Source organism: Dromiciops gliroides, chromosome 1, assembly GCF_019393635.1.
Source record: "Dromiciops gliroides isolate mDroGli1 chromosome 1, mDroGli1.pri, whole genome shotgun sequence".
Classification (NCBI taxonomy): domain Eukaryota; kingdom Metazoa; phylum Chordata; class Mammalia; order Microbiotheria; family Microbiotheriidae; genus Dromiciops; species Dromiciops gliroides.
Window position 1 is genome coordinate 524,583,299 of NC_057861.1, and position 27,543 is coordinate 524,610,841.

General features: G+C 48.5%; 2 protein-coding genes across 3 annotated transcripts; one reads left to right on the forward strand and one right to left on the reverse strand.

Moving 5' to 3' along the window:
- Positions 1–71: 71 nt before the first annotated feature.
- Positions 72–10,786, reverse strand: ZNF646 (zinc finger protein 646). The gene is given in 5 exon segments (XM_043964869.1): positions 72–801; positions 2,963–7,169; positions 7,171–8,541; positions 9,100–9,158; positions 10,189–10,786. Coding segments are annotated over 3 exon segments (5,577 nt in total). The 5' UTR covers positions 8,476–8,541; positions 9,100–9,158; positions 10,189–10,786; the 3' UTR covers positions 72–736.
- On the forward strand, positions 10,380–27,543 carry ZNF668 (zinc finger protein 668). 2 transcript variants are annotated; one of them, XM_043964871.1, is made up of 3 exons: positions 10,380–10,517; positions 24,192–24,869; positions 26,019–27,543. In XM_043964871.1, exons 2-3 carry the CDS (start codon positions 24,214–24,216, stop codon positions 27,256–27,258), a joined length of 1,896 nt encoding a protein of 631 aa, XP_043820806.1. In that variant the 5' UTR covers positions 10,380–10,517; positions 24,192–24,213; the 3' UTR covers positions 27,259–27,543. The 2 variants fall into 2 exon arrangements, with proteins under 2 accessions (XP_043820806.1, XP_043820805.1); XM_043964870.1 differs by lacking the exon at positions 10,380–10,517 and adding an exon at positions 11,516–11,602.

Genomic DNA, 27,543 nt, shown 5'->3' on the forward strand with positions numbered 1-27,543 from the left:
CCATGAATAGACTGTCTCCCTTCTCCAACTGCCAAATACACAATACATACTAGAACAGTCAACTTTTTTTCTTAAAATTTCCTTTTTTTGGAGCAAATTTTCCCTTTTTTAAAACTTAAATAAAACCTTACAAAATAGACTTTAGAAAATAAGTTACAAATTGTAGCAAAAGGCTTTTCCCTCAAGGGAGAAATCTGTTCCCTTCTCCCTCTTTGGGAGTCTAGACATCTTCCTTGAACCTAGGTTTTTCTCTCCCCTTCATTCTTAAGACTCCAAGGTTCCTTTGTCCTAGATTTCTCTTTCCAATGACCCAGACAGTAGACCTAGGGTCCTTGATGCTGAGGAAGAGAAGGGAAAAAGAACTCAGGTCAGTTCTAATCCTTTCCTAAAAACTGGACAACCAGCATCCTGGAATATTAGCCCCATACAGCAGAAGATGGGAGCCAGAGAGAAATGGCAAGGGGGTGGGGCAAAAACATCTTCTCCAGGGTTGGGATTTTCCAGCCTCCTGGATCTTTCATTGGAAGGAAGGGAAAGAAAGCATCTCTAACTATATTCTATCCTGTCAAATCTCCTGAGGCCTTCCCAAGAGGATGACAGGAGAGATCAGGATTTCCAAACTCTCCTGAGTTAAAAGCAGAAATAAGAACCCCGATGTCCCAGTCTTTGGATGAAACAGTTCAGAGGGATAAGCCGAGGTCTGGAGGCCACTGAAGTGAAGGGTCTAGGCCAAGAGTCATGGGGGTGGATGGAGGGGAGATGAGAGATCCCCACCTCCTGCTGTAGGTGACTGTGTGTCTCCTGAGGGGAGAGAGAGAGAGAAAGACATCAGGTCACTGGCTGAGTGGATACACTTACACAACTAAAGAGAACTTTAAATCCTCAAGTATCTAAACCTCAGCCAAAGGTTAGATTTTCTGTTGTTTTGTGAACCTAGGAACCTGATCTTTTCTAAGATCCAGATATTATGTCCTTCCATTTTTCTGAAGGCCACAAAAGGGTTTTGACCCCAAAAGGATCATCTTTCTGTCTCCATTTTTTTTCTGAGTCACTTTTCTTTTTAAGAATGTCATTCTTGGGGCAGCTAGGTGGCACAGTGGATAAAGCACTGGACCTGGATTCAGGAGGACATGAGTTCAAATCCGGCCTCAGACACTTGACACTTACTAGCTGTGTGACCTTGGGCAAGTCACTTAACCCTCATTGCCCCACAAAACACAAAACAAACAAAAAGAATGTCATTCTTGGGGGCAGCTAGGTAGCACAGTGGATAAAGCACCAGCCTTGGATTCAAGAGCACCTGAGTTCAAATCCAGCCTCCAACACTTGACACTTACTAGCTGTGTGACCTTGGGCAAGTCACTTAACTCTCATTTCCCCATTCCCCGCCCCCCCCCCCAGTCATTCTTCCCCACATTCCTAAGAACTACTCTAGCTTGAGGAGTCAGTTTGCCAAGGACTCCCTGGGGTGTAAAAAGGGGATAGGGTCTTTGGTCACTCAGCTGAGATGTGGGGAGGGGGATACTTGGATTTGACATGGAATGGGCTTCATCAAAGCAAGAGGAAACAACATTTTACAGGGTGAGATATGAACTAGAGCTTTTGGAAATAAAAGCAGCAAGCTGGAAGAACTATTGCTGCCTCAGTTTCCCCTCTAAGAAGTGAAGGCTCATTGTAGAGCAACAGTGTGGTAGGTTTCATTCCTGCTTCAGTTTTCCCTGTGGCAAATAGAAGAGGTTCATTCTCTAAGGCCTGGTGGGTGGAGGTACTTTATACTTTGATCCCCTTTGATAGAAGATGCAAAATGGGGGCTAATTATTGTTATTGCTTCAGCCAGGGCTAGCTTCAAAGAAACAATTAACTGTGACTCAGTCCTGGAGCAAGAGGCAAGTTTGGGATTGGGGGTGGAGGTGGGGTGGAGGATGACTGGGTCCTAGAAAGAATTGAGAAATGTGGAGAAAAACCAGACCAAACTACCTGATAGAGATTTGTTTTAAGGAAAAAGGATGCCTATATTTTAGGAGAACTGTGAGTTCTAAAGGAAAGAAATAAATAACAAGCTGCTGAGGTGACATGAGAATTAAGGGCAAAAAATATGGCAAAACAGCCAAGGACTGTGAAGCAGGAGGCTAAAAAATGGTGTGGGAGGGTGGGAGGCCAGGTTCTCCTAGGATCCAGGAAGAAGGAAGGAAGGTATATGTGAGGGGAGAAACTTAAGTGCAATGTAAGTCACTCAGCTCAATCAGCAGCAAAGACATGCTGTCTAAACAGTGGGGAATGGACGCCCCTTCACTCATTCCTTTTCTTGCTGCCTGATCTTGGAACAGGAAACAATTTTGGAATTTCCCAGAGAAAAAAGGTGCATGCATTCATTTAGCCTATTTCCTTACCAAGCAGAGATTCCAGATTTGGTTAATTAAGGAGAAAGAGCTGACTTCCAAAAAAAGAGGAAATTTCCAACAATAAAAGAACAGATAGGTTAATTCCAGCTGTGTCCTTATTTATAACCACTCTGATCAGCCTCTTTTCTGAGCTCAAGAAGTTCATTAAACCTGCTCTTCAACCCCCTCATAGCTCCTCTATCTTCCTTGCCCCAGGCTTTTCACCAAACTGCATCACAGCACTACTTGATGCACAGCTATACATATGCATAGCATAATCTTAGGAAACTGAGGAATCTTCCCATTGCCCTATCAGAACTTGGGATAATTGGGCTCCCAGACCTTGACTGTCCCCCACCTACTCAATTCTTCTGCATCTGGAGAATGCAAGGATTTCTCAGGTCCTCTTTCTTAGCCATGCCCAAGCACCTGAAAGCTCTCAATACCACTCATGATCATTAGTATGCCGCTCCCCCTTGGTCCTTTTTCTCTCCCCACTTTAGGACTGACTTTCAAAATTCCATCCCCCTTTGCCTCATAAGACTACCTTCCTTCCACCCCCCCAACTTGTGCTCTCATACCAGTGTCAGGCTTTGTCCACTCCTCCTTGTGTTGTTGCTGGTGCTGCAAGAAGCTGATTTGGCGACGGAAGCGGCGAGGGCAATGCGAGCAGGAGAAGGGTCCCTCCCGAGGTGCATGGACCCTCCTATGGCCTTCCAGTCGGGCTGCTGTCCGAAAGGCTTTGCCACAGACTCCGCAGCGATGGCGCTTAGGGTCTGTGTGTGTCCTTCCATGATTCTTGAGGGCCAGCAGGTTAGGCAGTAGCTTGGGGCAGAGGGAACAAGGATAAAGACCTGTGGCATGCGCTTTTTGGTGGTTCAACAGGCTGCCAGCATGACGATAAGAGCGCCCACATTGGGTACAACAGAAGGGACGCTCTTCTTCTGCAGCTTGTTTTAGCCCTGCTTCTCTTGCCTCCTTCACAGCTGTCTCAGACCCTGATATTTCTTTGGTGGTTTTATGGGTCTCCGCTTGGCCTGACACATACTCATCTTCCACATCCCCTTTAGTCTCAACCTCTTGCCCCTCAGCTCCTTCTGTCTGTGGGGCCTGGCCTTGACCCATAGCATGGGCTCGCTGATGGCTGGTCAGCTCACGGGAGGCACGGAAAGCTTTTCCACAGTGAGGGCACATGAAGCGACGGGTTGCCGTGTGAATGCGACCATGGTTTTTGGCAGCCATGGGATTTGAAAATTCCTTAGAGCAGAGCTGACAGTGGTAACGGCCTGTTTTGTGGGTATTGCGGTGGTTCAGAAGACTGCCTGCATGCCGGTAGGTCTTGCCACACTGTCCGCAGCAGAAAGGGCGGAGTTCTAGCTGGGATTGAGAATTGCTATCTTGGTCCTGGGGCTGTCCACTATCCCAGCCTTCTAAGCTACTTAGGTCTGGGTCATTAAGTTGATTATCTTCCTGACTGCATGGACTCCCAGACCCACAGTCACCAGAGCTATCCTGCTTTTGGCTACCTGGTATACTCACTGGAGTCTCATTAATATGCCACCCATCTGTTTTCCTCGTGATCCAGGACAATGGCTCTCCATTATCTTCCTGATCTGGTAACCCACTGGGGCCCTGACCTAATTCTTCTGTGCCCTTAGCTGGGTTATCAACCTGAGCTCCAAGTTCAAAATCACATGATCTTCCTTCTAATTCACTGTTATCTCCTTGACTCTCATCTTTGACAGCTGTTTGGCTAAGTCCTTTAATTACATCTAGCTCCCTCTTACTGGCCTCCTCATGCTCCCTTAGATGCCTCTCCAGAGATGCCCGTCTAGGGAAACTGCGGCTACAAAGGGCACAGCGCACAGCTACCCGAGGCCCACCCCCCCTCCTTGCTCTTCCTGTTCGTCGCCTCCGACTTTCTGAGTGTAGGCGCTGGTGGTTCTTGAGTGCCATACGGTTTGAATAGGTTTTAGGGCAGGTTGGACAGCTGTACTGCCCTACCTCATGGCTCCGACGATGGTTCAGGAGGCTTCCAGCATGCCGGTAAGTCCTCCCACACTGTCCACAACGGAAAGGCCGTTCTTCTCGTGGTAGTGAGGGGGATTTTGGCAGCAGCTTTCGAGCTCCTCCAGGATTGCCATTTCGCCGCTCCCCATGCACTCGCTGATGGTTAGCCAGCTGTTTTCGCAACCGAAAGGCTTTACCACATTCTCCACAATGGAAGCGACGGGGTTCAGCATGGATACGCCGGTGGTTCTTGAGAGCCATGAGATTAGAGAAACCTTTGGAGCAGGCCTGGCAGCCAAAGTGTCCTGTTTGATGGCTTTGTCGATGGTTGATGAGGCTACCAGCATGTTTATATGTCCGACCACACAATTCACAGCCAAAGGGACGATCCATACTAGCCTCCTTCTCTGAATTCCCTTCTTCTAAGCCATTATCTTTTAGTGGCATTTCTTCCTGCTTCACAGTGGTCTCCTCTGGCTCTTTCTTAAGGAGTATTTCTTCCACTGCCTTCTCTTTAACCTCTTTCTGCAGTTCTTCTGATGGTATCTGCAATGGTCCTGCCTCTGCTGCTTTCTGTGTTTCTTTGTTTTCTACCACAGGGATGACACCTAACTGGGGTTCTGCCCCTTTGCAACGGGGATGATTCCGCAAGTGATTTCGGTAGGCAGCCAAGTTGGGATATCTTCGGGCACAGATGGGACATGCAAAGTCTCCTGTCTGGTGAGTCTTGCGGTGGTTTACCAGGCTCCCACCGTGGCGATAAGTCTTACCACACTGACTACACTGAAAAGGACGAGGCTGGGCAGGAGAGAGGGCCTCAGGAACAGCTTCTACACTGGTGCCTTCTATCCCTAATACAGAGGTTGTGTCCACAGTCCCTGCAGCTTCCAGACTGTCTTTGGACACAGTGTCTAAACACTCCCCAGAAATAGTGCCTGTGTCATCTTGAGAGATAGAGTCCACAGTGCTCTCAGAAATATCACCCATAGTTGTCTCTGACATCCCATTCTTCTCTCCTATGTCTGCAGGTGTCACATCCATTCCATCTACAGAAATATTCCCTAGACTCTGATGGTGGCGTTCCAGACTTCCTAGGTCATCATATGTCTGGCCACAGCAGGCACAGATGTGCCCATAGCCAGCCCCATCCAGTCCCTCTACCTCCCGCTGTAGTTGGTTCAGTAGCTCTGCTTCTGAGAGTTGCAAAGGAGTAGAGTTAGAGGCCAGTGCCTCTTCCTCTTCATCCTCTGAAGAACCCTGACTCTCACCAGGGGAATCATGGGCCTGACTTCTATGCTGTCTATAATCTGCTCGGCCAGGGAAGATCATGCCACAGAGGCAACAAAGAAAAGGCTGCCCTGTTGTGGCCTCTCCTGGTCCATGGTTCTGAAAATGGCTGCGTAAGGCAGGGAGTGAATCAAATTCCTTAGGGCAGAGTGAACACTGGTAGATGCCTGGTGGGTGGCAAGGTCGATGGTTCAGTAAGCCAGCTGCATGGTGGAAAGATCGCCCACAATCATGACATGTGTGGTGGCCAGAGGTCCGCCAACCATTGAGAGCTTCAGGGCCATGGGAAATGGTATCATACATGCTATCCTGTTTATGTTCCCCTTCTACCAAAGCTGGAGTATCCCCACCACCTCCCTTATTGCCTATTGTTCCTAGGTGCCCAAAGAAACAGGACTCCTTCCCTCCCAGTCCTTCTTCATTGGTTTTCCCCTCTTCATTACTCTGGAAGCAAGCCTCATTTCTTTCTAGCTTACATTTGTCTCTCTCAATATCACCCTGAAAATAGTTTTCGTTGTTTTCCAACTTGCCATTGGCCATATTAACTCCATTCACTTTCACATCTTTGTGAAGATCATTTTTCTCTTTTTCTTCCTCTTTCACAACCAAATCCTTGTCCTGATAGTCCTCTGGTGAAGATTCGTTTCTATCTGTCACCACCATTCCATGGCTGCTCCCCTCAGTGATTCCAGCACTCTGCCGCTGGTGCCTCTTGCTCCTTCTCCGGCTATGACGTCGTAAGTGGCTCTTCATGGCTGCCACAGTGTGGAAGTGTTTGGCACATGTCCCACAACCAAAGTCACCTGTCTGGTGGGTCTGTCTGTGGTTGATGAGACTTCCTGAATGTCGATAAGTTTTCCCACAGTCTCTACAGGAATAGGTCCTTGGAGGTGACTCTGCTGATTCAGCTCTATTACTCTCCCCTTCTTGATGAATTTGTCCATGTTGTTTTAAGCTCTCTACATCATCAAAAAGCATCCCACAAAGACCACATATTTGTGCCACTGCCATGTCTACTTCTGGATGGCTGTCCATTGTCCCTTCTTCACTAGGATCTTCTTCCCCTTGGGTTGTCTGCTGTTCCTTCTCCTCTTCAGGGCATTCTTCCTCTTGACTAGGGGTAGAATCCTCTCTTTCTAGGCCGGGTGTAGTACCCTCCCCATCATGACAGAGTGGTTCCTCTCTCCCTTGACTCTCATTGCGTCGTGCTGCCTTAAAATGCACCCTCACATGATTGCGGAGGGCCATGAGATTTGGGTACTGGCGGGGGCAAAGGGAGCACTGATATTCACCAGTCTGATGGCTGTGTCGGTGGTTTACCAGGCTTCCTCGGTGACGATAAGCCCGCCCACACTCATTGCATTTATAGGGGCGATGGTCTGTAGTTGGAGTAGCAGGATTTTCTTCCTCTTCTGGGTCAACCTCTGGTGTTGGTGTCATCAGGGAAGGCAGTGGTGTGGGAGGCGGTGGTTGATGCTGTTCCCCCTCCCCCCCCACTACGACGAGTTTTAAGATGAGCCCGCAAATGATTTTTGAGGGCTGCAGCATTGAACAACTGCTTTGGGCAGACTGGACAGGGATAGACCCCAGTCTCATGACTCTTCCGGTGATTGATAAGGCTCCCAGCATGTCGATAAGTGCGGCCACAATCAGCACATCGGAAAGGCCTATATTCTTCTACTCCACCCTCATTAAGCTCCCCATCAAACTCTCCAGAAGTGTTGAACTCCCTGGAAGCATTAGGTTCCTTGGTACTATGAAGCTGATCTCTGTCATGACTACTTTCTCCATGACCATTGGCAGATGGCTCTCCTTTTTCTTCCCATGGTAGTTCCTTCCCTTCTCCCTCATGGGCTTGTTGGTGTCCCAACAATTCACTAGGCAGCCGGAAAGCCCGGGGGCATCGAGGACACTGGTAAGGCCTATACTGAGCATGTAACCTAGAATGATTCTTTAGGGCCATAAGGTTAGAAAACTCCTTGAAGCATACAGCACAGGGGTAGACACCTAAGGCATGGCTCTGACGGTGGTTGGTCAGGCTTCCAGCATGTTTATAGGCTTTGCCACATTGTCCACACTTATATCGACGTTCATCCTCAGCAGGGGGGGACTGAGGTGGTCTCTCACTCCCTGTAAAATCCACCATGGATTCAGCTAAATACTGCTCTAAATTGCTAAGAAGGCTATTGGCTGGAGCAGGAAGAGCAGGGGCCTCTGTGGGACCTGATGTATTTCCCCATCCCTCTGTACTCTCCTTAGAATCTGTCCTGTTCTCCCAGCCATCCTTGTGTCCAGGTGGCTTTTCCCAGGTACCAGAAGCTTCTCTAGGATTAGGCCCAGCCTCCCATACATGTATATTTTGTCCATGGCCTGCCTGGCTGTTCCAGTTTTCCCCAGGACCAGGCATACCCCCCAAAATGTCAGTGGTAGTCATCTGACCCTGGCTATATGATGTGGCCTCTTTGTGGCGGGGGGGCCTGTGCCTCCTTCGGCCTTCAGGGGCATGAGTCCTCAGGTGACTCTTGAGGGCCATAGGATTGGAGAAGTCCTTGTTGCATGTAGTACAAGGAAAGCGGCCAATCTCATGGGTTCGGCGATGATTGACCAGACTACCTGCATGACGATAACCCCGCCCACACTGTACACATCGGTATGGCCGAGGGATCCCATCAGCCTCATCACCATTCCTGCTTGGAGGTGAGTGATGGAGCAGCTCACGGTGACGTGCCAGTTCTGGGAGGCTGGGGAAATGACGCTGACAATCAGGGCAGCTGATCAAGGCAGGGGTATCCTCCATGAGGTGGCGAGGCAAACTGCAGAGTGCTCAGGAAACACGGGCAGGTGGTAATAGCATCTTCTTGTCCTGGAGAAGCAGCAAAAGGGACTAGAATTTTTAAAAAGGAAGTATTAAGAAGGTAACCTATTGCTTAAGTGACCTTGTCCATTAGGTAGTATATAAGTTACTGCAGGTCCTGCATTAAAATCCTAATTTTATCTGATCAAATGGAACTCCATCATTTCAATTTTCCTCAGATGAAAATAGAGATGGGGCAAGCAAGAACTGAGGTACTGCCCTAGAACCAAATGCTTCCCTGAATCAAAGGCAGAAATTCCTGTTATCTTTTATATTTTCTGATCCACAAAGTTCAGCACTGAGACCGCTTAACTGTAGTTGGTATCACAACCCAAAGACTTCTTTCCTTCTTTAATGCCCTCCAGACTGAATCTAATTTTCTTAGATTCCGCCCCCACCACCACCTTTATAGATCTAAAATGAGAAACCGAATTTCTCCTGACACAGTGAACTGGTTTTTAACTCTCTCAAGTTTTACCTCACTAAAAATCTTTGGATAAGAATAAGGTTCACTTTTTACCACCCAAGCTAAAGTCATTATTTGAGATATAGCCACATTAATAATACCTTGTTTAGGCTGCTGGGAATCCAATCAGAGTCTCTATCACTATTCTCCAATTGAGGATCTGTTAGGTAAAAAAAAAAAACAAAACAGGTCTCACTGTTCAGGTAAAGACTAGCCTCTATGAGTTACCTATATCCTCCGCTTTCCTCTTAGCCATTACTCTAGTCCCATATTTTATCAACCCCCCTCCCCATTCCCTTCCCTACTTCTTTCTCCTTTTATTCTTGATCCTTTGCTAATCATACACTCTCACTCAGTTTCCCATCTAATAAATACCTCATTGGTATTTTTAAAAAAAGCTTTCAAGTTCACATATTTTTTCATATGATCCTCACAATAACCTTGTAAAGCAGGGAGAAGAGATTTTATCATTCCCTCCCATATTACAGATGAAGAAACTAAGATCCAGGAAGAGGAAGTAACTTGGCTAAAGACATTCAGTTGAATAAGTGGCAAAGTTGGGGAGTCTTGAACCCAGGTCTCTTGATTCTTAGTTTTACTTTGCTTTCACTATAATCAGGGGTTCCCAACTTCTCTTCTGCCTCTTGGTCTTTTATCTCTGTCTTCAAAATTTTTATCTCCCTATATCTTTTGCCCTCTTCCTCAGTCATCCTCACTTCTTTTTTTCCTCATCTTTAAGACCTCTTTCCCATACTTTTAACTACTCTTGGCCTTCACCATATACTTCACTCCTATACACACACACACACACACACACACACACACACACACACACACACACACACACACACACACACGACTTGAGGCCTGCCTCTGCTTCCCAAAGGTCCTTTATTCTGACTGCCCCAAGTGGACCCAGGGTCATGCTCCTCTCCCAGATCAATGTCAATCGCCGACCTCTAGCTTTTCGAGGAGACAACTTGAAATGGACACTTCAATGTTCTCCTTTCTCCCCAGGGCCTTCAGACCAGAAGGGAAGATCTTAGGTGCCCCCCCACTCCTCCCACAGCAGCCAGTACTGACTTTTCCTTCCAGCCCCCCACTATCCCCAACCGATTCTGATGCTCAACCCTCACCCCCCCCCCTCACCCCCAGCCCAGCCCTTCAGGCCCTCAAGTCCCCTCCCTCACCTCGCCTCCCTGGGGGCGGGGAAAGGACGCTGGTCCCTCTCTGAGCTCCCTGCCTCCAGCTCGTCAGTTGATTGGGAGGGGCCCAAAGTCCTTCGTTTCCCTAGGGACTGAGAGTTAAATTGGGGGGTGGGGGGTGGGAAGGGAGGTCGGAGGGTGCAGAAGACAACCAGGTAGCGTTCGTTCCTATAGGGCAACGGTCGAACGGGACTGGGGGGGGGGGTGTCCGAGTCTCACGAAGGCTGGTGGGCCGGTCGCGCGTGCGCACAATGAAGACCACTACTTCTCCTCCTCCCCCAGAACTCCCCCCAACAGCCGAAGAGTTCTGCTTGGTAAGGAGGGGGAGGGGAAGGGGGAGGAGGAGAGGAGAGTAGTCAGTCGCCCGATGCCCGCTCAAGTTCCCCCCCCAGGAAGGGGGGGGGAAGGGTCTCTCACCCACGCGCAAGCGCGCTCGGGCCAGGAAGCCAAGGAAGGGGAGGAAGGGAAGGTGGGGAGGGAAAAGGGAAGGGGAAGGAGGGGAAAAGGAAAGGGAGCTCAGCTGGCACGAGCCCGAGGTCTCCCCCGGCTCCGCGGACACTTCCTATTGTTACTAGGAAACAGGAAGTGTTCGCTCCGCAAAAGCTTCCCTACTAACCTCCGCCAAACCCGCCCCGGTAGCACTTTCCCTTCTTTTCGGCCTGCCCAATGGGACCACCCCGTTTCTGGTGTCAGGGAGCGGTATCCAAGGCACAATACTAGCCCCGCCCACATCACTAGGCACACTTCCGTTTGTCCGATGACTGTTAAACTGCACATCCGGTGGGATACAACTTAAATAGTTCACGCCATACATTTCTCTAGGACCAGCAATCAAATGATTGCCCCTGTTATGGACTATAAGTCATGTGGGTCCTAGACAAATGGCTCTCCCTACTAATAGTTGGTGACGCTTTTTATGAGGGGTCCCCCCACTTTAGTTGTTTTCCTCTTCCGGTGACGTTAGCGTCTAAGTGTAACATGACAGAAGTAGTCACCGGAAGTGTGGCAGGCCTAAGTCCTTATGGGTGCTTCGCTTAAATCTTTCCCCACCCAATGACAGCTGAGGAGGTCCGCTCGGTCCTCTACTCATTTCCGAGGGTTTTACCCACAAACGAATATCTCTTCTAACGTCTAGTGGATACCGCTTCCGAACCCTCTTTGATTTCATTTCCGTTAGTCCCCGCCTACTCCGAGTCAATTGAGTTTCCCTCCCTCTTTTTCTCTGGGGCCCCACCTAAACCCTTCCCCCTCCTTCTTAGCGGGATAATACCTCTACTTCCGGTGCCTTGCTCTCCTCCCACCTCCCCCGCTGGGTCCTAGCGCCGGCTCTATTTCTAGCGGGAGCCCCGACTCTGTCCTCTGGAGCTACTGCACCCGAGAGCGCATCAAGCTCCCCCAGGTAAGAGCCGTGAGCGAGACCCTGGAACGCGCCCCAGGCAACTTGAGTCTTGGAAGTCCTGTTGGTTCGGGCCGCCACAGATGGACTCAGTTTTCCCATCCGTAAAATGGGAGGGGGTATATGTGTGTGTATGGAACAGATGCTTTTTCATGGTCCATTTGAGGTCTGACATTTTGTTGACAGGGATGCTCCTTTGACCCTGCGCCTCGAGGCTAGTAAAGCCTTTGACACCCTCACCCCACCCCTTCATTCATTCACACACCCTTATTCCTCCTCTGTGCAGTGTCCCGGGATTACCATCCCTCCTGCCGCTGAGCCCCGGCCCAGCATGGTCCTAGAGACCGCCATTTTGCATGCCTTTGTGCGGCGCGGCACGACGCGGCGGCATCCCGGGTTTCCCAGTCCTGTACCGGGCCTGGGGACGAGGCTCACTGCAGGCTGGTCTCCGCATCGCTCTTGGGCCTGGCGTGTTGGAGAGCAGGGGCTGAATTTTTTTTATTTTTCCTCGGTCCTAGTGACCGCCATTTTATGGACCTCTCTTTTGTCCTGGGAATTGCAGCCGCCGGCGTCCCCCGGCCCCCTTGCTCCCTCTCGCCTCGCCGCGCCCTAGTGCCTCCAGCCGGGGTTCGGGCCGATGCGCCTCTGCGGTCTCCCGCGCCCGCCCCACCTAAATCCGCCTCGGGCGCTGTTGGAGAAGGCAAAAATCTCCACGGTCGCCCCTCCCCCGGTCCTAAAGACCGCCATCTTGCCCGTCTTTGTCCCTTGGCCTCGCGGCCCCCCCTTCCCCCCCCCCCCCGCGGCGCCCCCTGCTGCGCTCCTCGCGCCTCCTTCTGCAGAGGCCGCCTCTTCTCCCTGCTTCCTCGCAGAACCCCCATCCCAGTCGTAGCATCGGCCCCCAACGTTAGCTGGGAGAGGAACGGGAAGCCGCGGCGGCTTAGAGCTTTTTGTTTAGATCTTTAGGGACCGTCGGTCCATCCCATTTTGACGATGAAGGAACTGAGGCACAGCGCCCCTTTCCCCCCCCCCCACCCCCGCTCCATTTATACAATTGAGGAAATCGAGGCTCTGGCTGAGGGAAGAGACTCAGCCAAGGTCACGCGGCGCAGTCAGCGACCAAGCCAGGACGTCGTGGTGTAGTGCCAAAGTCGGAAGATCTGGATTCGAATCCCAATCCAAGGGTTGCAAAACAAGGGGACTGAACTGGATGATTTCTTTATGCTGATAACGGCTTTAAAACTAGCCCCCCGAGAATAATATCCCCCAGTTAAATCCTCTCGGGGATTAACAGCTGCTGTCCAGCCTTGGGAGAACCGTCCCTCCTCCCATCCTGGACTGTCCCTGGGGCGTGGAGGGAAGGGTCTTGCTTCCACACACCCCCACCCCCGCCAAGCCCGCGGCCGTAGCTGGGCGCTCCCCATTTAAACTGCCCTCGCTGCTCTCCCCGACCCCGCCTCCCGCCGCCCCGCCCGGCCCAGCTCACGGCAGCAGCCCCGGATCCGTTCCCGGGGTCCTAGAATCACTCTCGTCTACACCTCCCCCGAGACCTGTCTCAGCCACTCAGGGTCGGACTTTGGGACGGGAGAGGATTTTTACTTATGCCTTCCCTGGGTCTTAAAGCCCTGGGGGGGGGGGGGGAGGGAATCGCTTCTCAATGGACAGCTCCCAGCGCCAACCTTGGCAGGAAGGCGTGGCTGGGTCAGCTGGGAAGTGGAGGACTTGTACTAGGTGATGCCTCCTCCACCCGAAAGCTGTGCACTAGGCAGTGGGGGAGCTACAGGCAGAGGGTGCTGGTAGGAGTCGTTGAGAAATTTGGAATTTCTGGCCGCTGCTCTGCCCGAAACTGCCAAAGGAGAATTGTTCAAAGATGACTCTTTCTTTCTCTTTCTTTCTTTCTTTCTTTCTTTCTTTCTTTCTTTCTTTCTTTCTTTCTTTCTTTCTTTCTTTCTTTCTTTCTTTCTTTCTTTCTTTCTTTCTTTCTTTCTTTCTTTCTTTCTTTCTTTCTTTCCTTCTTTCTTTCCTTCTTTCTTCTTTCCTTCTTTCCTTCCTTCTTTATTTATTTGCAGGGCAATGAGGGTTAAGTGACTTGTCCAGGGTCACACAGCTGGTTAAGTGTCAAGTGTCTGAGGCTGGATTTGACCTCAAGTCCTCCTGAATGCAAGGCCAGTGATTTATCCACTGTGCCACCTAGCTGCCCCCACAGATGATTCTTGATGAGAAGATTGGTTTTCATTAATCAAAAGCTCATGCCTGGGGTTTCCTACAGGGTCATTGGCTTCAGGGCCACCAGGGACCTTGGGGATAATTTAGTTCTAGGCACCAAGACAAATCACTGTTTATCACTAGACTTCGGTTCCCTTGTTTGTAAAATAAGGGAGTTGAACTAGAAGCTGTCTGAGGTCCCTTTAAAACTGTGGTCTGGGGATTCCTCGTTTTACATGTCAGGAAGCTGATGGTGATGAGATAAAAAGGAGCAAGCCAGGTGAGCCTATCTCTTCTGCCTCCAAGTCCTAGACACCAGTGCCAGGAGGTAGGGAGCAGGGCCAGATAGACAGGGGCCTGGAGGTTGAAGCCATTTGTCTGGAGCTTGCCATCCCATTCACCTTCCCTTTTTGAAATAGCTTCAAGACCATGTTCACACCTTCCAACCCTTGATTCTCCCCTAACATCCTTCTTTACCATACTCTACTGAATTTTTTCTTTGTCCAGTCACATATCCTCTGTTCAGAGGAAATTGTTAGATACCATAGGAGACAAACTATTTGTATTCTTGATTTAAGTTGTCCCATTGGGGAAGTCACTGATCCTACCTAGGCCTCAGTTTCCTCATCTGTAAAATGAAAAGGTTAGATTATTTTATCTTTTTTTTTTTTTTGCGGGAGGTAATAATGGTTAAGTGACTTGCCCAGGGTCACACAGCTAGTAAGTGTCAAGTGTCTGAGGCCAGACAGGGCCAGTGCTTTATCCACTGCACCGCCTAGCTGCCCCATAGATTAGCTTATTTTAAAAGTCCCTTGTAGAGCTAAATTATATAACCCTTCAATTCAGATTAGTCTATCTACAAAGACAGACAGTGGAGATATATAGAAAAAAAAATCAGTTCATTATTCCAAAGAGCTCATTGCTTATCACTTCTCCCAAAGCCCAAAGGACAAGCTTGGCACTAACTCTCATCTTGCATTCCATTTGATTTTTCTCTCCCCTCTCTTTAACATATGTGCTTTGGTCTAAATAATCCTCTTACTCCAACATTGCCAAAATTGTCCCTGAGTGAATCATAGGATTTTAATTCTGGAAGGGAAGAGATAATTTAGTCCAACCCTTTATTTTACAGATGAGTTAACTGAGGCACCAAGAAAGAGAAGGTCTTGCTTTCTGATGATCTCATACATGTATCAGTTAAATCACTGAGAACCTGTTTGGGCAAGGCACTATTCTTAGGTATACAAGAAAAAAGCAAAACAGAGTCCCAGAGTCTTTCTTAGTCTGGTGAGGAAGGCTAGACACCTAAACACTGAACAAAGTGGTGGTAACAATGAAGGTTCTTAAAGCATCTTGATGCTTAATACAGCTTTTCCTTTACAGTAAAGCTGTTAAGGTAGTAGTTGTTGTTATCCTCATTTGTTTGTTTGGGTTTTTTTCTTTTTTTGGCAGGGCTATGGGGGTTAAGTGACTTGCCCAGGGTCATACAGCTAATAACTGTCAAGTGTCTGAGGCCGAATTTTTTTCTTTTTTCTTTTTTTTTTTTGGTGAGGCAGTTGGGGTTAAGTGACTTGCCCAGGATCACACAGCTAGTAAGTGTTAAGTATCTGAGGCCGGATTTGAACTCAGGTACTCCTGAATCCAGGGTCAGTGCTTTATCCATTGTGCCACCTAGTTGCCCTATCCTCATTTTTTATAGATAAGGAAACTGAGGCCCAGAGAGGTCAAGGGATTTGCCCATCATATGGCTTATAAGTGGCTGAACCAAGATTTGAACCCAGGATTCCTGATTCAAAGTCCAGTGACCTTTGCGTTGACTGATTGGTACACACAGACTAAGTGTTGTAAGGAGAGAATTTGTGGAGGAGGTAGGGCTCATTGGAAGGGGGTATGTGATTTGGATAACCAGAGCAGAGAGGGTCAAAGTGGGGATTGGGGTAGGCAATATAGGAATCTCCCTAGGGTATGACATGTTGGGGGACGGGGCAGAATCTTGAAATGCAGTACTCTTTATTAATATGACTTTTTATAAAGGGTCATGTTATTAATGCTAGAAAATCCATGGAATGTTTGTACATGTGTTATTCTAAGAATTTAGAGCCTAGGGGGTGGGGTGGGGCAGAGTGGCCATAGGCCTTCTATCCCTATTCTAGAGAAGGGTTCTGAGCTGCAAAACTACTAGAAACTACTAATGGAGACCTGGGAGTTAAATGTGGGTGGGTACCCTGGAGTCAGGAGGACCTAAGTCCAAATCTGACCTCAGATACTTAACATTTACTATCTGTGTGACCCTGGGCAAGTCACTTAACCCCAATTGCCTTACCAAAAAAAAAGTATTTTGGGGGCAGCTAGGTGGTGCAGTGGATAAAGCACCAGCCCTGGATTCAGGAGGACCTGAGTTCAAATCCAGCCTTAGACACTTGACACTTACTAGCTGTGTGACCCTGGGCAAGTCACTTAAACCTCATTGCCTCCTCCCACCCCCCCCAAACAAAACAAAACAAAACAAAAAAACAAATGTGGGTAGGTGGGGATGAAAGCCAAGTGAAGACACTTAAACTTTATCTTTTTTTTTTTTTTTTTTGCGGGGCAGTGGGGGTTAAGTGACTTGCCCAGGGTCACACAGCTAGTAAGTGTCAAGTGTCTGAGGCCAGATTTGAACTCAGGAACTCCTGAATCCAGGGCCGGTGCTTTATCCACTGCGCCACCTAGCTGCCCCCTAAACTTTATCTTGTAAGCACTGGGAACTATTGAAGGCTTTTGAGCACGGGAGTGACATAATCAAACAAGTGTTTAGGAAGATGAATTTGGAAGGAATGGAGAAGGGGAAAATGGACTTGAGAGTGTTCAGCATGACTCAAAGGACCTGGATTCTCCTTATGTGCCTTTTTGGGCATTTTTGGTGAGGCAGTTAGGGTTAAGTGACTTGCCCAGGGTCACACAGCTAATAAGTGTCAAGTGTCTGAGGTCGAATTTGAACTTGGGTCTTCCTGACTCCAGGGCCAGTGCTCCGTCCACTAAGCCACCTAGCTGTCCCTGGATTCTCTTGTAGTGGAAAACAGTCTTATGGGGGTTGGAACCTTTATAAACCTCCTGGCTAAACAAACCCTACTCATGGTGTTTGGAAAAGAGGCTTTGGGGGTGGGTCCTCTCCCCTCCCAGCTGTGGTGATTAGGTTCTTCCAATCCTTTTCCTTTCCTGGCTGCAAAACCAGCTACCCCAAATCCCTAAATGGGATCTACCATAATCCAATCCCATTGCCTTCCTATCCCTCAATCCTCTTCCTCTCATCCCAGCTAAACTGATAATGAAATAAACCGGGCTTGTTAACAGCAGCTGGCAATCTCATTTGTTTATTCTTTGATCCTTGTAGAGCCCAGCTGCCTGGCCTGGCCCTGAGGAGATGGGTGCCAGGACTCCAGGAAGGTGGGGAGGGGAGACTCCATAGCAGCCAAATTCCCTGTTTTTCCATTCAGTGATTCATTCAAACAATAAACCTGTAGGGAGGGACCCCTTACTAGGAGCCCAGCTCAGAGGAACACCTGGGGAAATGTTGGCCATGTGGTCCTGAAAAAGACTTAGTAGATATATGATCTTTGTCTTCCAGAAGCTTCAAACTATTATGTGGCCAAGGCCAGGCCTGTTCAGTGTAGCTACAGAGGGCAGAACTAGAATCAGTGGGTGAAAATTATTGGAAGAGGAATTAGAGATTAGAGGAGGCAAAGATCTGCTTGGTCCATGGCATCTAAAGACGTTTTAAGAGAGAGTGGGGGGGGGTGGCGCTGGCTGGCACAGTGGATAAAGCACTGGCCCTGGATTCAGGAGGACCTGAGTTCAAATCTGACCTCAGACACTTGGCACTTACTATCTGTGTGACCCTGGACAAATCACTTAAACCCCATTGCCCCGCAAAAAGAGAGAGAGAGGGAGAGAAAGAGTGGGACTTTAACTCAGCCTTCAAAGAAAAATAGAATTTGCCTTGGCTCTGTAGTTCCTAGCACTGAGCCTGACACACAGCAGTCACTCAATAATACATACTTTTTAGTTGAATTGAATGGAGAGGAGGAAAAAGTAGAATGGGGTACACTTTCAATGAAAGCCCAGAGGCAGACATACAGAATACTTGCTCAGAGGAGAGTATTGTGGCCAGCAGACTGGGATGAGTAAGCACTGAGAAAGAAGGCTGATGACACAGGGCTCTGAACAATAGGCCAAGGAATTTAGACCTGATCCTGTAAACCTGCAATAGTGAGCTATGGCAAGTTTAGATCAGAGGAGCAACATGAAGTATGCTAAACATGGGGTTTTAAGAAGTTACGGGGGTAAGGGCAGCTAGGTGTTGCAGTAGATAAAGCACCGGCCCTGGATTCAGGAGTACCTGAGTTCAAATCTGGCCTCAGACACTTAACACTTACTAGCTGTGTGACCCTAGGCAAGTCACTTAACCCTCCACCCTGCACCCTCCCCCCAAAAAGTTATGGGTTTGATTTCGCAGAAGACTCTCCTGTTTATCTCTGAGAATACCTTTACTGCTCCTCCTAAATTCAACCTCTATGAGCTCAGACTCTACCTTTCTAATACTTCTCTATTTCCCACCTGACTTCCCAGAGACCTTTTAGAGAGAGTGTGGTGCCTCCTGTATCCACAGACAAATATGGCTCTACCTGAAATGCCCTATCTCTTGTTGTTCCCTCCCCAGCCCGACCCCAGCTCTGCAGGAGGAAGCAAAGGTGTTAGGGGCTATGTCACCTCTGGTCTCCCCAGTCACTAGGTTCAGTAGGTTTGTTCTGATTTGTGAGGTAGAAAGAGAATTGGAGGTTTAGAGTTGGGAGAGTTCATCTCATCTGTTCCTTTTACAGAAAAGGAAATTGAGGCTCAGAGTAAAGGGTCCAAATTGTTGCACTGCAAACAAGCATCAAAATTACAACTGGAATCCAGCTCTCTTGAGCTTATATCACATTACTATGCAGTCATTCATTAAGTCTAATGACTGCCTACTGTGTGTCTGGCACATACCCCACACGCACACCCTGGGGGATATTGAGGTGATCCATGGTCATTCTGACACAAACAGGAGAGGCAACTATGGTATAATGATGAGTGAACTAGCTTTCCATTTGGGTTCCAGCTTGCCCTTTATTAGCTGTTTTACTGTGGGCAAATCACCTAAACCCTCTGAATTTTTTTCTTCATTTGGATAAAAGGTTAATACCTTCTCTTCCTGCTTTACTGGGATGTACAGGGATTGTGTGTGTGTGTGTGTGTGTGTGTGTGTGTGTGTGTATCACTATGGAAGCCACAAAACACTTAGTTGTTATTATAACAATAGAGAATTCTATCAGGAACATAGCTGGGAACCTCTGGAGACTGATCAAACCTAATGTCTACTTTCCACTTCTGGTTATTCGTGTAAGGATAAATAATACCATCAGAAGGAACTCTGTAAGCATGGCTTAGTCTAGTGATGCCCTGTACATCCATCCAAAGATCTCCTGGGCACAGATACTGTGGATTAAAGGTAGATGCTTCAGGTAGGAAAAAAAAAAGATGGCTGTAAGAAGTAAACAGCCAGTTAAGAAAGTAGTGTTGGATTGAAGAATGGTCCCTTCTTGGCTAAGAATGGAGGATTTATATAAAGGACCTATTTGTTTTGTTTTGGATTTTTTTTTCAGGGCAATGAGGGTTAAGTGACTTGCCCAGGGTCACACAGCTAGTAAGTGTCAAGGGTCTGAGACCATATTTGAACTTAGGTCCTCCTGACCCAGGGCTGGTGTTTTATCCACTGGGCAAGGTAGTACATTTTATAGGAAGGACAGGGTCCCAGAACAATAAATGTTAATGACAACAAAAAGAGCTTTTGTTTTTTAAACTCGGTTGGGAGAGGCATAGCTAGACAACAACTCATGTGAAAAGAACCTGGATGCTGGATCCTGCAAATTTTCCCAGGAGTTATTGCTGTGACTCAGTAACCAAAATTAAAAAGTTCAGCCATAAGCTTCCCTAAGAGAAGCATAGTATCCAAATCTTTTTTTTTTTTTTTGGCAGGGCAATGGGGGTTAAGTGACTTGCCCAGGGTCACACAGCTAGTAAGTGTTAAGTGTCTGAGGCCAGATTTGAACTCAGGTCCTCCTGAATCCAGAGCCAGTGCTTTATCCACTGCACCACCTAGCTGCCCCTGAAGAATAGTATCCATAAAGAGAGAGGTGACAGATCTTCTGAATGCTGCTTATGCCACATCTGTAGTATTGTGTTCAGTTTGGGGCACCACATTCTAAGGAGGATCATAACAATCTTATTAAGCATGTCTGATGTGGAGTGAGCAAGATGGTGAGGGAGGACTGGAGACCTTCTCATATAAGGCTCAGTTGAAGAAACTAAAGAGGGCATAGGAATTGTTTCCAAGTGTCTTTCCCGTTGTTCCCCAGAGAGATCAAACAGGGAAGAAGTTGCACCTAAGAAGATTTTCAGTCTATGGAACAACTTTCTAACCATTAGAGCCATCCTAAGGTAGTGAGTTTCCAATGTTTAGAAGTCTTCAAGTGGAGGCTAGAAGTAGGGGATGTTGTAGATAGGAATTTTTTATCTGTTATAGATGAGATTAGATGATTTTTGAAGGTCTCTTTCATTTGAAATACATGTGTATTCATTCATTCATTCATTTTTGCGGGGCAATGAAAGTTGTGACTTGCCCAGGGTCACACAGCTAGTAAGTGTCAAGTGTCTGAGGCTAGATTTGAACTTAGGTCCTCCTGAATCCAGGGCCAATGGTTTATCCACTTCTCCACCTAGCTGCCCTCTGGAGGTCCCTTCCAACTGAGATTGTGAACATATGAAATAATTTTAAGTGGAATCAAGAGTTAGACATACTCAGTGCCCATCATTCCATGCAGTCTGCTTTCTGCCTTCTTTGCTTTCCAAGATCTCTCTACAACCAATGACTTTTTTATCTACTAAATCTATTGTCCTTTTCTTAGACTTTAATCTCCTCATGCCCCTCCAGCCCTGGACACTTTTGACTGGTCCTTCCTTTTAGAAACTCTTCCCTCAGCTTCCTTGGCACTGTATAATCCTTTTTAACTATGCTTCTTTGTTGACCCATCAGCCTCTTTATGGCTCTTCAATTTGTATCTTCCTCAAGGCTCATTCTTTAACCCTCTGTTTTTTTCTTTACACTCATCGTCCTTGGTGATCTCATCCCTTTATTTGTCATTTCTGTGCAGATGACTACAGAGTCATAGGCTTCACTGGTTTTTTCCATGTAGATGACTCCTACTCAAATATATGTCTATAAACTCAAGTCTCTCCCTAGGTCCAGTCTTGCATTTCCAACTTCCTCTTGGATGAGATAATATAAGTAAAATGTTTTGTAAGTCTTAAAGCATTATATGAATATCAGTTATTGTTCAAATTATATGTTCATCTTCTCATAGTAGACTGTTATCCCCAAACAAGCCCTGTGATGTCCCACCTCCAGATTATTTTTCAGGTTCCCTAAGCCTAGAATATCTTCCTTCTCTTTTGTCACCACTTGAATCCCCACATACCTCTTGAAACCCAATTCAAAAGCTGTGAATACTTTCCTGATTCTCTTGTGCCCCCCATCAAGCTAGTAATGATTCCCTCCTCCCCCCGCCCTCAAAAGATTCTTGGTAGCTCTCTAATGCAATAACTGTGATATAGTGATTTATCCCTGTGTATTTCTCAACCCTGTGCTGGACTGTAAGCTTCATGAGAACAGGGACCTTGTCTTACTCAGCACTGTGCTCTGGGCACAATGGGTATTTTAATAAGTGACTGAATATTCCTGAAATTCACCAAGTCTAAAACCAATTGTTTTCTTGCCTACTAGGTCCTAACTTCTCCCATTTTTGTCAGAGGGTACTACTGTTCCCCCTTCAATTCTTGTTAGAAGTCAGGAAACAGGGGCAGGCAGCTAGGTGGCATAGTGGATAAAGCACCAGCACTGCATTCAGGAGTACATGAGTTCAAATCTGGCCTCAGACACTTGACACTTAACTAGCTGTGTGACCTGGGCAAGTCACTTAACCCTCATTGCCCTGCCAAAAAAAAAAAAAGTCAGGAAACCTGGGAGTTGGTTCTCACTCATTCCCCTTCCTGATGCCTATATCCAGTCTGTCACTAACTGTTAATTCTGTCTTTAAAGTTATTTTTCCTTCTTTCCCATTACTGCCACTTAACCAGCATCTCATCACCTCACACCTATGTTATTGCCACAGCCTCAGAACTGGTCTCCCTGCCTTTGGTTTCCACCACACTAGTACCCCTGCATTTCTGCTTTGACTATGTCACTTCGATTGCCTGAAGCCTCCTCCTTCCTTATTAATATCCTAGAATCCAAAGATGGTAGAGGCAGAAAGGAACTGAGAAGCCATCTAGTCCAGCTCCTTTAATAGCTGGGGAAACTGAGACCCAAAGAAGAGAAGTCACTTGCCCAGGTCACACCAAGTTAGTGGTGAAAACTAGGAGAACTAAAACATTCTGAAGAGAAAAGTCTGGAACTAGATCTGATTGCCTGGGATAAGGAGCCTTTTCCTATTTATTCCTGGTTCTCCTCCTTCCTCTTTACCTTCTTTAGTAATTCTGCCTATCCTCACTTTCTCAGACTTCATTTATTTATTTTTTTAGTGAGGCAATTGGGGTTAAGTGACTTGCCCAGGGTCACACAGCTAGTAAGTGTGTAAAGTGTCTGAGGCCGGATTTGAACTCAGGTCCTCCTGAATCCAGGGCCCCTCAGATTTATTTTTTTTAAGTCTAAGAAAGTGGGGCAGCTAGGTGGCGCAGTGGATAGAGCACCGGCCCTGGATTCAGGAGGACCTGAGTTCAAATCCGGCTTCAGATACTTTACACACTTACTAGCTGTGTGACCCTGGGCAAGTCGCTTAACCCCAATTGCCTCACCAAAAAAAAAAAACAAAACTATAACTTCTCTGTGATTTCTTATCCTGTTTCACTTCGTGTTTTCTAGGGGATGAGCATTTTGACTTGCTCATCAAATTTTGCCCCAAATGATTTCTTAGGTCTCCTGTCCTAGGGTTGTACAAACGAAAAGGGTGTAGTGTAGATTGCAGAAGACCTGAGTTTCTTTCATTTTTTTTTTTTTTTTGCGGGGCAATGAGGGTTAAGTAACTTGCCCAGGGTCTCACTGCTAGTGTCAAGTGTCTGAGGCCGGATTTGAGCTCAGGTCCTCCTGAATTCAGGGCCAGTGCTTTATCCACTGAGCCACCTAGCTGCCTCCCCCTGAGTTTCAAAACCCTGATTCTTATTGCTACTGTTTCATCCTTGGCCAAGTTATTTCCCAATATCTGTTTGCCCTTTTGTTGAATTGGGAGGAGGGGGAGAGACTAAATGGTGTCCCCAAGCCCTTCCCATTCTAGATCCTATGATTCTACTACATGCGTACTGAAACAATCAGAGCAGGCTGCATGGCTCTGAACTGAGCCTGAAAAGGAGGGGTAGAATTTGGAGGGGGGAAGGTCAAGTTACTGTTTGAACTTCTTGCCTGCTCCTTCTCAGTGGAAGCTGGTACCTTGGGTCAGCTTTTCCTCCTGTGGGTGGAATGGGGTAAAATGTTTCCACAGACTAATTGCCTCATTAAACAAAACTGCACCTGGCCCCTGAGGGAACCCAGTGACTTACTCAGGGAGCAAGTAGACTTAAGTGGCGTCTAGGAGACTTAGCCCTGAATTAATAAAGGAAGTAATTATTGATAATTGAATTAATGCCTGCTAATGAAGACTCTCTTTTCGGGGAGAAGGAAGAACGCTCCTGCTTGGCATTCCAGGCCCTGCACAATCTCCAGCACTTTTCCAGTGCTGTTTCAAACAGGACCTGAGTCACAAACTTACTCTCTCTTCTATAGAGACATTCCTGATTCCAGACCTCAGTCAGCACCCAGTTTTGCACCTTTCTACTCCACTGTTGAAATGGGCCATTAAATATTATTTAGTGCGGTGTGATTTTTTTCCTGTTTCATCCCCTTACTAGACTGTCCATTCCTTGAGGGTAGTGCCCAGTACAGTGTAGTTACTTAGTGAATGTTTGTTGGTTAATTGAAAAATGCTTGATTGATTATCCCAACTGTTATCTCCTCCAGTGTCTGCTCCTGGAATGTTTTTTGTTTAGTTATGTTTGTTTTGTTTTTTTGCCGGGCAGTGATGGTTAAGTGACTTGCCCAGGGTCATACAGCTAGTGAGTGTCAAGTATCTGAGGTTGAATTTGAACTCAGGTTCTCCTTAATCCAGGGCTGGTGCTTTATCCACTGCTCCACCTAGCTGCCCCCAGAAATGGTTTTCCCAAAGGGGAAGAACTACCATTGCAAGGGGTCATCTATTGGGGTATGGCTCTAATGTGTGCACTCTCTCCACTCTAGGGGAGGCTCGCTATCAGTCCCCATGGAAGTGGAGCAGGTGGAAACTCCGCCCTCCCACCCGGGTTATACTCGAGCCGGTAGAAGATTCAAGTGCCTCTCTTGCTCCAAGACTTTCCCCAACGCCCCTCGAGCTGCCCGGCATGCTGCCACCCACACTCCCAGTCCTGCACCCCACCCTGAGGAGAATGCTGCTGGGGGAGGGGATCCGGGGCCTCCCCCAGAGAACTCAGAGGGCCCTGGCAGTGGCGAGGATGGGGAGCCAGCTCCCAAGCCCCGGCCCTTTGCCTGTTCGCTGTGCCCCAAGGCTTACAAGACGGCCCCAGAGCTGCGCAGCCACGGGCGCAGTCACACTGGGGAGAAGCCCTTCCCGTGCCCAGAGTGCGGCCGGCGCTTCATGCAGCCCGTGTGCCTGCGGGTGCACCTGGCATCCCACACAGGCGAACTGCCCTTCCGCTGTCCGCAGTGCCCCAAGGCCTACGGCACCCTGTCCAAGCTGAAGATCCACCAGCGCTGCCATACAGGGGAGCGGCCCTACTCCTGTGCTGACTGCGGCAAGTGCTTCGCAGATCCCTCTGTCTTCCGAAAGCATCGGCGCACCCACGCTGGGTTGAGGCCCTACGGCTGCCAGCGCTGTGGCAAGGCCTATGCTGAACTCAAGGACCTGCGCAACCATGAGAGGTGAGGGGGCAGGGAGCCAGCGCCAGTGGTGGGCAGCTGTTTCTGGGGCTTAATGGCTGAGGATTTAAACTGGTTCAGCTCAATCAGAAATGAGGCAGAGGGGCAGCTAGATGGCACAGTGGATAGAGCACTGGCCCTGGAGTCAGGAGTACCTGAATTCAAATCCGGCCTCAGACACTTAACACTTACTAGCTGTGTGACCTTGGCCAAGTCACTTAACCCCAATTGCCTCACTAAAAAAAAAAAAAAAAAGAAATGAGGCAGAATGGGGCAGCTAGGTGGTGCAGTGGATAGAGTACCAGCCCTGGAGTCAGGAGGACCTGAGTTCAAATCCGGCCTCAGACACTTAACACTTACTAGCTGTGTGACCCTGGGCAAGTCACTTAACCCCAATTACCTCACCAAAAAAAAAGAAAAGAAAAGAAAAGAAAAAAGAAATGAGGCAGAATGAGGAGGGGAGGCTGGCCTCCCATGGATAGGAGGAACTGCCTGATATCCACGCTCTAGGGTGCCGTAGTGGAGATTATGGCTCTGGATCCCCTCAGAAGGCCTTTCCACATCTGAGAGGCTATCATTCAGTGAAAGGTTTTGGAGCAGGGGCCCTGAACTAGAGATAGAGAACTGTTTCAATATAATTGGTGACGAGGCAGCTAGGTGAGGCAGTGGATAAAGCACTGGCCTTGGATTCAGGATGACCCGAGTTCAAATCTGGCCTCAGACACTTGACACTTACTAGCTGTGTGACCCTGGACAAGTCACTTAACCCTCATTGACCCACAAAAAAAAGAAAAGGGGGGAAAAAAGAAACCTGAAAGTCTATAAAGCACCAGCTATTCATAAAGGCATCAGTTCAATTCAATATAATTAATGTCCCTTAATCTTATACATTTTTATGTATTTAAAAACATCACTCTAAGAAGAGATCCCATAGGCTTTACCAGACTACTGAAAAGTGGGGTCCATGACCAAAAAAACAGAAAAGTTAAGTTCTAGGTTCTAATTTCAGGGGAGGGGAAATCGAGGCAGGTGGCCTGTTTAGGTTCTGATTGGAAGGAATCATAATCTCTGAAGTAGAACCCTCCTGGGGCGTAGAGATTGAGGCTAACATATGTTCCTCTTGGCATATTTCCTTCCTTCTCCCCACCTCAGGTCTCACACAGGAGAACGCCCGTTTCTCTGTTCTGAATGTGGCAAGAGCTTCTCCCGTTCTTCCTCGCTTACCTGCCACCAACGCATCCATGCTGCCCAGAAGCCCTATCGCTGCCCAGCCTGTGGGAAGGGCTTTACCCAGCTCAGCTCCTACCAGAGCCACGAACGCACCCACTCGGGGGAAAAGCCTTTCTTGTGCCCACGCTGCGGCCGGATGTTCTCTGACCCATCGAGCTTCCGCCGCCACCAGCGGGCCCATGAGGGTGTCAAGCCGTATCGATGTGACAAGTGCAACAAGGACTTCCGTCAGCCAGCTGACTTAGCCATGCACCGGCGTGTACACACTGGTGACCGACCATTCAAGTGCCCCCAATGTGATAAGACCTTTGTGGCCTCTTGGGACTTGAAGCGACATGCCCTGGTTCACTCAGGCCAGCGGCCTTTCCGCTGTGAAGAGTGTGGACGGGCCTTTGCAGAGAGGGCCAGCCTCACCAAGCATGGGCGAGTTCATTCAGGTGAACGGCCCTTCCACTGTGCTGCTTGCGGCAAGTCCTTCGTGGTGTCCTCCAGCCTTAGAAAGCATGAGCGGACCCACCGAGGGGAGATGGTGGGGGGCCTTACCGCCCAGGAGCTGGTGGTGGGGGTTGCACTGCCTGCAGGTACCTCTGTGGAAGGGCCAGCACCACCTAGCACCGTGGCTCCCGGAGTGGGTGTGGAACTTGGGGAGTCACAGGCTGGGCTCCTAGGCCTTCCCACAGAGTCAGGCAGGGTAGTAGCCTCCCAGTGGCAAGTGGTAGGCATGACACTGGAGCAGGTCGAATTCAGGGAGTCTGGGGCTGGGACGGGAGAGGCCCCAGCACCAGCAACAGAGGGTGAGAGTGAGGGTGGACCCCCTGCCCAGGAGCAGCCCCCTGGTACTGGAGAAATGCCCCAGAACGTGTGCCGGGAGTGCAAGGAATCTTTCCCAACAGCAGTGGCTCTTCGGCGTCATGAGCGCTCCCACCCAGCCCTTCGTCCTTTCCCCTGCCCACAGTGTGGGAAGGGCTTCCTGGACCGGGCAGGGTTACGAAAGCACAGCCGAACCCACAGTGCTGTCCGGCCCCATGCCTGTCCCCACTGCCCTAAGGCCTTCCTTAGCGCCAGTGACCTCCGCAAACATGAGCGCACTCATCCAGCCCCCCAGCTCCCTCTAGAACCGCTGGTTGCCCTCTTGGGGATGCCAGAGGAAGGAGCAGCGTGAATGACCCCAGCAGCCTGCTTTTCACACCTCCTGGCTCACCCCTTTCAGCTTTGCTCCTTCCCTAGTATCCCAGCAGGCACTCTCTCCAATCTGGGGTTTCCTTCTTGTTCCTGCAGATGTTTTACCTTCTCATTTTCCTCTTAATACTCTGTTAGTGCTATCTCTGACTGAGAAGAGGCCTTGTTCTCAGAAGATGGGAAGGCTGGAAGGAAGGGATGTGGTGATGGGGAGGGCAGACAACCGGAGAGGCCAGCTCCCACACAGTGGCACTTATTAAAAGCTTTT

Excerpts from the sequence above, each read along its gene's own strand:
- ZNF668 (XM_043964871.1), top strand. The coding sequence starts at position 24,214 with ATGGAAGTGGAGCAGGTGGAAACTCCGCCCTCCCACCCGGGTTATACT. Across the intron at positions 24,870-26,018 it reads GACCTGCGCAACCATGAGAG|GTCTCACACAGGAGAACGCC; the intron begins GTGAGGGGGCAG and ends TCCCCACCTCAG.